The 9,216-nt window shown below is 45.8% G+C and overlaps 1 protein-coding gene across 1 annotated transcript in view; it reads left to right on the top strand.

Annotated features, from left to right (window-relative positions):
• The window catches only part of PEPD (peptidase D), a 250,763-nt gene that overhangs the window by 205,759 nt on the left and 35,788 nt on the right, over positions 1 to 9,216 (top strand). The window contains exon 12 of the mRNA XM_069082634.1: positions 7,026 to 7,174. Coding sequence (XP_068938735.1) covers positions 7,026 to 7,174 — 149 coding nt within the window. The remainder of the gene's footprint in view (positions 1 to 7,025; positions 7,175 to 9,216) is intronic.

Below are 9,216 nucleotides of genomic sequence, written 5' to 3'. Positions count from 1 at the left end.
TGGGGATATGTTGGCCCTGTGGCTGAACTCTCTCCTCCCACTCCCCCACCCCCACCCCGGCACAGTGTCTGACAATTCAGCAATTTAATTCAGCAAACATTTCTCAGGTACCTACTAAGTATAAGCCAGTGTGCCAGATGCCAGGAATAGGAAGAGAGCGTTTGAGTATTCCCTGCCCTCCAGGAGCTTATGTTCTGCTGGAGTAGAGTTTACATTCTATTGATATTCTACTGCACATAATAGGTAACTGCATTTAATCGATTTTCATTGAACTGCATTGGATCTCTGAGTTTTGGGCAAGTCTTTGCCCAAGCCAGAGGTCTGCGCCAGGCATGTGTATCCCAGGAATCTTCTGCCCCCGAGGACAAGAGGTGGTTCACATTGTCCTGCTTCTCAAGTACAGGATGCCCTATTGGCTGACTTCATTCTCTATAAATAAGAAATGGAGTTTGGAGCTCAAACAAACAGTAGCCGTATTAAGAAGCAAAACAGCTTTTTTTTTTCTTTTAAAATATATTCATGGAAACCTAGGATTAGCTGAACATTGATATCACCTTTTTCATCAAATGCTTTTTGGCTCATTATTCCGGCCCTTCCACTTGAAAGCAGTGAGCTCATTGTGTATTAGAACAATAACAACTGCAATGCTCACTGATATTTACATAGTGCTTTAAGGCTTGCAGAGCATTTTACAGGTATTGCCTCATTTGATCTCCACAACTTTATGAGGTAGATGCTATTTTATAGATGAGGAAATTTGAAGCTTAGAAAGTTAGACTACTTGGTCGTGATTATAGAGCCAGTAAGTGTCAAAGACAGCTTTTGAACCTAGACCTCTCCTGATTGAATTTCCTCCTCTTTCAACTATCCTGCTTTTAAAATCCAATGCCTAGAACAATGTTATAGGAAGTTGCAGTTACAAATCCTTGCCCCAGACCTAGAATGTGAATTACCCTAGTAGGGCCAGAGGACCCAGGGAAGTGACTGCTAAAGATTTGATTGAGGAACAGCAAAACCCAAAGGCTGGTCAGAGCGGGCAGATACTTCTTGCTTTGGGAGACCAGAGTCCCAAAGTAAGAGAGGTTCCATAGGGATAGCTTAGCCAAGCAGGCCTCTAGGCCAGGGTTCTGAGCTCAGTCTGCTTTGAGTCCAACAGGCACTTTTAAGACAAAAAGGGTTTTTTTTTGTTGTTTTGTTTTATTTTTTAAGTTTCTTCTTTTTTGCCAGGGGCTTGAAGAAGGCTCCCAGCGGGAGAGACAGTAACTGGGTTACACTTGGCAGCTTCTCCTGGCCTCGTACTGCTCCGGGGCCTTGTGAACAAGGACAGCCAGGGTTGCTTCAGCTGGAGATACTAATCCCCATTCCCTCTGCCCTCTGCTTAATTGTTCCACAACTCAGAAGTCATTTTTACAGTCAGGCTCTCTGATGTGGTGGGAGCATTCGTAGCCTTGTGTACCAGCTTCTTACTCCTCAGCTTCTGTACTGGTTTGCCTGGGCTGTTCCTGGATGTTCTAAATCAACAAACCACAAAATATGTCTCTTTTGTTGACTTTGCAGAGCTCAAATGAAAACTGCATGCTTTCCTTGTGTGATCCTGGGCCATCTGTTCTGCAGGGCAGAGGCTCAGTGCTGAGGGAGCACAGGGGGGAGCTCTCGGCACAGGGAGTGCTGCTTTTGTTCACAATGGCTCACCACAATCTGTCCTCCCTTGAGGAGGTACCGTACATCCCTTACACACACACATACACACACACACACACACACACACACACACTCCTCACAACAGCCCAAGGAGGGAAATGTGTGGTAGGAGGTATTAGTCCCTCTTTATAGATGAAACTCAAGCCCAGAGAGGTAACATGTCTTGCTCACAGTCACACAGCAGATTAACGACAGATCCAGGACTCAAATCCCAGACTCAAATCCCAAACCCCTGACTCCCTACTTGACTGGCTGGCTAGACTTTCTTATAGACCTTAAGTTTCCCTATAGGTGAGGTAACCATGGCAAGTCCCCCAGTGAGTCACTCATGGGCTCCGCTGATTTTAAGAAAATAATAATAAAGGAAATGAATGAATGAAAAGGTATATCGAAAAGCATAACCTAGACCTATAATCTGAAGGATTGGGTTAAACCCGAATATGTTCAGAACAGCAGATAAAACAAGTTGCTTTTCCATTCGTCAGGTTTGCAAACCTTCACTGGAAGAAGGACCTCGATCTGGCATGTTAAGTCCCCTCTTTATTTTCTGTCAGACCCAGCAAAGCCAGGTGTGTGGGCTGTGTGCCCCGACTAGGCTTGGCGCTGGTCCCAACCCCACTCCCACTCTGTCCTGACAAGCTCTTCTTGCCTGTGGAAATGGCAGGGTACACTCAGTAGGGATTGGAGTGGAGGCCCCTGGGAAGCTTCTGTAGGACCTGACCCAGAGTACTCATCAGCATGTGAGCTCAGGTGATTACTAGAAGGATTCTGTCATTTACTTAGCTCTGTGTAATATTACCTGTAGGATTCTGAATTGTGAGTATGAAGGGAGATAAAAAAGGGAGGCTGAAACCATCAAATTAAAGAGAATTATCAGAACCCCATAAACATGGCATTCATTTATTGTGACTCTCTTCGTGTGGCATTTGTATTACTTATTTGTCATTGACCCATGGCCTGCCCAGCATTGTGTGTTCTTCTTAGATGTGACCCTAATCTTCCCAGCCAAACTAAGAGCTAGCAGGAGGTAGGCTGTATCTTCTATTACTGTCTTGCTCCCTGTGCCCACCACTGTGTGATATAGATATTTTCTATATTTTTTCTATTTCACCCCCCAAGTGATATAGATGAGAAAATTTGAAGCATAAAGGACGTACACTGTACTAAGCATACAGGACACACACAATAAACATTGGTTGAAGGAATAAATATATTTTTACATGTGGGTATTGGTTTTTTGGTGGTGGTTGTTTTTTTTTTAAGATTTAAGTTAAGATTTTTGGGAAGCAAACTCATACACTTAGCCCCTGTCTAAAGAACTTTTTGTGGCCAGATTGGTTTTGCTGCTGTGATTTATTTGAAAAGAAGGCCATCTCGTTCATGCTCTCCAGGAGAGCTGTGGCAGATGGGGGGTCATGCAAGTGACCATAAAGGTAGAGCTGTGTATATGAAGAGGATCAGAGCAGACCATCCTCAGGGGGCCTGGGGTCACCCAATGCCTGTGGCATCAATTGAGTAGCTGGGAAGCTGTACAAAGAGGAAAGGGGCCTCCCCAGATCTAGACAGGGAAGAAGGTGACCAGTGGTTAAGTGGCAGAGTCCTGAGGTTACATCATAGAAAGCCCATGTGGGTCAGGTGGTGCTTGGGGGTATGCAGGCTGTAATGAGAAACCCAATCTGGCTCTGCAGTCATCAAAGCAGAGCAAGTCACAGACTTACAAAGTGCATGCATGCCTTTGAATGTGTGTGTGAGCATACGTGTGTGTAAAAACTACTTTCATCATTCCTCTTCCCAGTGCAAATTACTTTTTTCTGAATTGTAGCAACTTGTTAATATTGAGTAGAAGAAGATGTGTGTTTCTGTGAAGAGTCTGAAAATCCTCTTTCTGAGGAAGAATGACTTATTTGTTAGTCACTAATAGGCTATGGAGAAGTTTTAGCCAATTAGTTGGATATCTATGTTGATGTGTGCTTTAACGGGCAGTGCATTTCGGAAGACCTCTGAAATAACCAGAAGAGAATCCTTGGCATACTGGTTCAAGTGTGAGTCATTGTCCTAGCAGAGAATCCATTTTGCTTTCAGTTGCTTTATAATTTGACAATTAACTAATTAGAATGATATCATAAGATAATTAGAAAATTATGGTTTTTGCCCCCCAGACAGAGGCGCCATGTCATAGAGCCCAAGGGCTGATTGGCTTCAAGCCAGGAATACATGACAGCTGTGCCCTGGGGCTCCACTTAGCTTTCATGTTCTCTTAATTGTGGAAGGTCACTTAGCTTATTGCCCAGAAGTAAACAGTTCTGCTTGACTCACACACCTGGACCAGCGGCTGTGATCACTGTCCTGTTCGCTGTATGCCCTATGTCCCTACAGGTAGGTGAACCTGTAGCCTCTCCTGTAGGCTTTGTATGTAGCAGTGGTTATCGTACTTAGGGGCATGTGCCAGATATCAATAGTCATCTGTTCTCCTCACTTTGACTTTGCATTCCCAGACCAGGAGTCCAGGCTAAAAGTGAAGATGGGAGATGGGTTCTTTGTGGCTGACAACTCCTTCGCATCTTTGCAGTCTTTGTAATTGCTGATGAGTTTGCCTCTGTCATGGGGGAGAGGGGAGAGGCGGAGCCTGTGCCAGTCATGCCTCTATCTCATACACAAATACCCCACTCTGGGTTTGGCCTCCAGATCTTTCTGTCAACATTTATATGAGTCCTGGTAATGTCTTGGAACTAGGGCTCTTGGGAGTTGAGGGTGGTCTGGGTTCACCAGACACATCCTGGGATTCTCAAGAGGTTATTGGCTCCACTCTGATATCGGCATGGGATGATCCTCCTTCATAAATCTCAAGTCTTTTATCCCTGATGAATCTTTGGCTATGTTTGCATTGTATTCACACCATTTTTTTTTTCATTTCATCCTAAGACCACAGAAGCATAGATTTATAACTAGAAGGAACCTAAGAGCCTATCAGGTGTGTTGTACATCATTCAGATGAGGAATCTTAGACCCAGGAAGACTCAGTGGCTTGCCCAAAGTCAAGCAAGTAGCTTTGAACCCAGGTGCTCTGACTCCGGAGACAGTGTTCTTTCTACTGAATCATACTGCCTTTATTTCAGTGCAAATGTGCTGCTTCCATCATGACTGTGGCTATCAAGTCAGCTCCCTGTGATCATGATTAGCCTGCCAGCAACATGGTTATGACTCTGGTGGTGGTTAGTCCTTGAGAGTGGGCATAGTGGCCCCCATCTCTTACTGTCTTCATCATTCCCTCACTAACCAATAAGAGGGGATTTTTTAAAGAACTCCTTTGTTTATGCTACATGAACTGGTATGTGTTATGGTATCTGTGTTGGTGCCTTATCCTAATCCTCCTGTAAGGCCCATGAGAACAGAAACTGCTCTCTATCCATTGAATATGTGGATTCTTAATAAAAGTTTGCTATATTCATAAAGATTCTATATTCTTTAGACTCTTGCCTCCTTCTCCATTTCCTTTCTCTTAGCAGTTTTTCCCCCTGATTCTGACAAATTTGCTGAAATGTTCCCCTCTATTGGCCTGGATTGTGCAGGATTCAGACTTCCCAAGGAGAGAGAGAATGAGGGCTAGAGTTCACAGGATGTATGGAGTCAGGGGAAACAGAGGTTTACCCAACACAGGGAGCCATCCTCCTCTTTGTGGGATGGGGTTGCCACATTCCTGTTCTCTAACAGTTCCATAGTTGTCCCAGTCACTCCCAGCCCTGGGGGGAGGCTATACTGGATAGAGCAAAGCCTGCCAAGATTCCACAGAGAAAACATATTCATATTTCAAATATTCCTTCCACCACAGCGTGCCCTGGGGATGGTGATATGGATGGAAATCCTCCTCTTCACCCAACTCCTGCCCTCCCTTCACTTTGCCCACCTAGTTATAGCATGAAGCTGTCCCTGTCCCATGAAGGGAAGAGGGGCCGGTCCCCTGAGAGAAATCCCTGTTCTACAGAGACGAACTCCTCCCAGTTTTGCAGCCTTATTCTCCAAACCATGTCCTTGCCTAGAACTAGGGTTACCAATGCCACAGTGGAGATCTGAACCTTGCCAGTTTGTTTGTCCCCCAAAACACCCTTACCCTGAAAGAGGTTGCCTTTGAGCCTCTCAAGTGTTTCAGCTTGTGGCGAGCTTGTTAGGCAGAGGATGGGGGTGGAGGGAGTAAGGGGCTTGACTTTCTTTCACTCAGCAAGTATTTCAAGGGGCACCTATTGTGCAAGACTCTGCAGAGTACTATGGCTTTGCAGAAATTCATGGGCCTTGATTTTTAGACATACTGGCTGTGGAGAACTGTGATGGCTAGAAGTAGAAATTGCCACTACAGCCTCCTGGTGTATATAGAAGCATATATAGGAACAACCCTCTTCCCATTCCTCAGCTCTACTTAGATGATTGTGGGGTTCGAGATGGCAAATGTTCTGTTTGGCTTGCCCTTTCTCCCTCTCCTGAAGTGAGTAATACATGACCAGAGTGGCCTACAGGGCCTCTTGCCAGTCCAGGGGATGGATGTCTCCTCAGGGAGCCATGCACAGAGGGTTTGTTCAGCATAAGGCTCTCTGGCCTGGGGCCTGGGAGGCCTGGGGTCACACGTGGATTCAGGGGTTCCAGGCAGCAGCATAGGTCACTTGAACACAGGCCCCTCCATTTTCATAGCAGCAAAACTGAGGCCATAACCAGGTCAGTCTGACCCTGCCTGCTTCTGCACCACTAGCCCTCAGTAGAGAGGAGAGGAAGCCCTGGTCACAAAAAGCTCTTCCTGTGTCACATGCTGTCTAACATTAGTGGGAATCCATGTGGAGGATACCAGGAACTGATATGATGATGGCCAGCGAAATGGACTGGCCGCTCCCATCTCTGCCCAGGTGCCCCAATGCTCTTTCTACAGAAACGTGCTGTCTGCATTCTGGCCGAGGCTACATTCACAGCGATGGAGATTTGCTGTTGCTGCAGATTTATGATCAATGCCCAGTTATCTATAAGTATGATTAGCCTTCCCAGCCTCCATTATACCCAGTAATGTGAATAGTCAAACACTACCCAGTTCTCGCTCTCGGTGCCCCACTGTGCTGACAGCAGGTCAGCTGGAATTAGTGGGGTTGAATGTCCCCTCTTTAATCTCCCCCACCCATTCTGTGATCAGGGAGTCAAAGACGAAGAGCAGGAGGAATGTGTCATGTCTAGACCCAGGTCAGAGACTGAGTTGTTCAAGTGATGAAATCTTGGAGGCCACGGAGAGCGGGGGTGAGATTTTTCCAAATCCTCCTGTATAATCTCTTGTTTCTCTTACCTTTTCTCAGCTTGTTTGACATGGGAGGTGAATATTACTGTTTCTCATCTGATATCACCTGCACCTTTCCTGCCAATGGTAAATTCACCCCTGACCAGAAGGCCATCTATGAAGCTGTACTGAGATCCTCCCGGGCCGTCATGAATGCCATCAAACCAGGTAAAGGAGAAGCTTGAAGGGGATAGGAAACATGCTGGGCTCTTTCTGAGAGACTAAGGGTGTGCAGGGGGGAAAGGCAGAGAGAACCTGACCCTGTAGCCCATGTCACCACTTTGCCCCCTCACCTCCTGAAGGATCTGGTGCCATGGGGAATATGATAACTATCTTCAGGGATCAAGAGGCCTATCATGGAAGGCTTGACCACAGAGGGCAAAACTAGGAGCCAGAGCTTGCAAAGAGGTAGATTTCTGTTTGACATAAAAACATTCTGACAATTATGTTTTCTCAAAGTGGAAGGGATTTATTTAATAGGCTCTTTATCACTGAGATCTTCAAGCTGAAGCTGGCTAACCACTGGTTGGAGATAGAGTAGGAGAGAGGCCAAAGGCAGGTACAGATTGGACAGATGCCCTTTGGGGTTGCTTTCAGCTCTAAGATTCTCCCAGGGTATTATTAGGAAACACAGGGGCCCACAGTCAGGAGAACTTGTCTCTGGATGTGCTTTGATTCTTTAGCTCATAGTTCTTAAGTCTTTAGTGGAGTTTATGGATCTTTCCCTGTCCTACATTTGTCCAGAAGGAAAGGCTTTTTTGCATGTGTGTTTGGGTGTTGGGGAACTAGCATGGGGTGGAGAGTGGAAGAAGTAGATAAGGAACCTTGGTTTCTCTGGAAAGTGCCAGAAACAGTGAAACAAGTACTAACTTAAGCCATTGATTGCTTGTTGGCAGCTGGTGAAAAGAGATCATCATCCCAATGAGAAACATGGCAGGAGGACTCTTTCTTTCTTTTGGTAATTGATTATATTCACAGGAACAAGGAGAGCTAAGAGCTGACTAAAAGCCTCTTTAGGTGCATGGCAAAAGGCTTGCGAAGAATGTGCCATTAGGCACATAGCTGTTTGACCCCTGCCAGACAGTTTCTAGGGGATGAGCATCACTCCTGGATTTAGGAGGCCAGGGTTAGTGGCACTGGTGCTGCTTGGAATTACATACTTGGCCCTCCTGATAGTCCATGTGCCAGACTTGGAAAAGCCCATCATTGCCCACCTACCCCATCTGTCTGCTTGCTTCCATCTTCTGCCTGAGTGAGTCCCATGGGCTTCTCCAATGTGGGAGCATCAGTCAGGCAAGTCAGTAAGCACTTATTAAGCATCTGCTGTGTGCAGATGACTCCCAGATCTCGCTCTAGTGTAATGGGAATGTAAATTTTTAAGATCTTCCCTGCCCCTAGGCTAAAGTGCACCTGGAGCCTGGGGTAGGAAGCTTGTTTTTCAGTAGATACTTTTTGATTGGCCAGTGGGTCCAAAAGGTTGTTCTATTCTCTGAGCCAGGAAAAGGCTATATAAGCCCTGATGTGTAGCTTTGTCTTGGGGCTCACTTTGAGAAGTGTTCTGTGATTTGATCAGATGAGACTCTGGGAAGCCGTTGTTGAGAGCCCCCCGGCTTTGAAACCCAGATGTTGATTTGGTATGGATGTAATGGTTGGACAGTTTGGAAACTGTCTACTTGATCTGTTTCTCTGTCTTGATAATTCTGTCTGTATATTCTGAAGTTCGGGGTGCTGACCTTTTTCCCCTGAACTAGGTAAACGATACATATTTGACTGATTAAAGTAAGCTTGTTAACCCATTTTGAGTTGCTTTCCTTTAACAAAGCAGATCTAAGAACCTGTGTTGGCAGCGACCCTGGGGACGCTGAGGTGCTTGCTTCTACACCTAGTCTCTCTCCTGAGTTTGTTACCTATTAGGAATATCAGGGGCAGCTAGGTGACGCAGTGAATAGAGCACCGGCCCTGGAGTCAGGAGGACCTCAGTTAAAATGCGGCCTCAGAGACTTGACACACTTACTAGCTGTGTGACTTTGGGCAAGTCACTTAACCCCAATTGCCCTCCAAAAAGCAAAAAAAAAAAAAAATCAAGCTAGATGTCCCTGAGACATCTCAAACTTGACATGTCCAAAACAGAAATCAATCTTTCCCTCAAACCCTTTCCAGTCTTCCCTATTTCTGTCAAAGCTTCCTCTGAATGGTGAAAGGCTGAGGGA

The sequence above is a fragment of the Petaurus breviceps genome, unplaced genomic scaffold, assembly GCF_028583685.1.
Source record: "Petaurus breviceps papuanus isolate PSGF00001 unplaced genomic scaffold, PetGlider_PUasm1.0 171, whole genome shotgun sequence".
In the NCBI taxonomy this organism is placed as follows: domain Eukaryota; kingdom Metazoa; phylum Chordata; class Mammalia; order Diprotodontia; family Petauridae; genus Petaurus; species Petaurus breviceps.
Note: the sequence above shows the minus strand (reverse complement) of the source record. Positions and strands in the feature narration are given on the sequence as shown.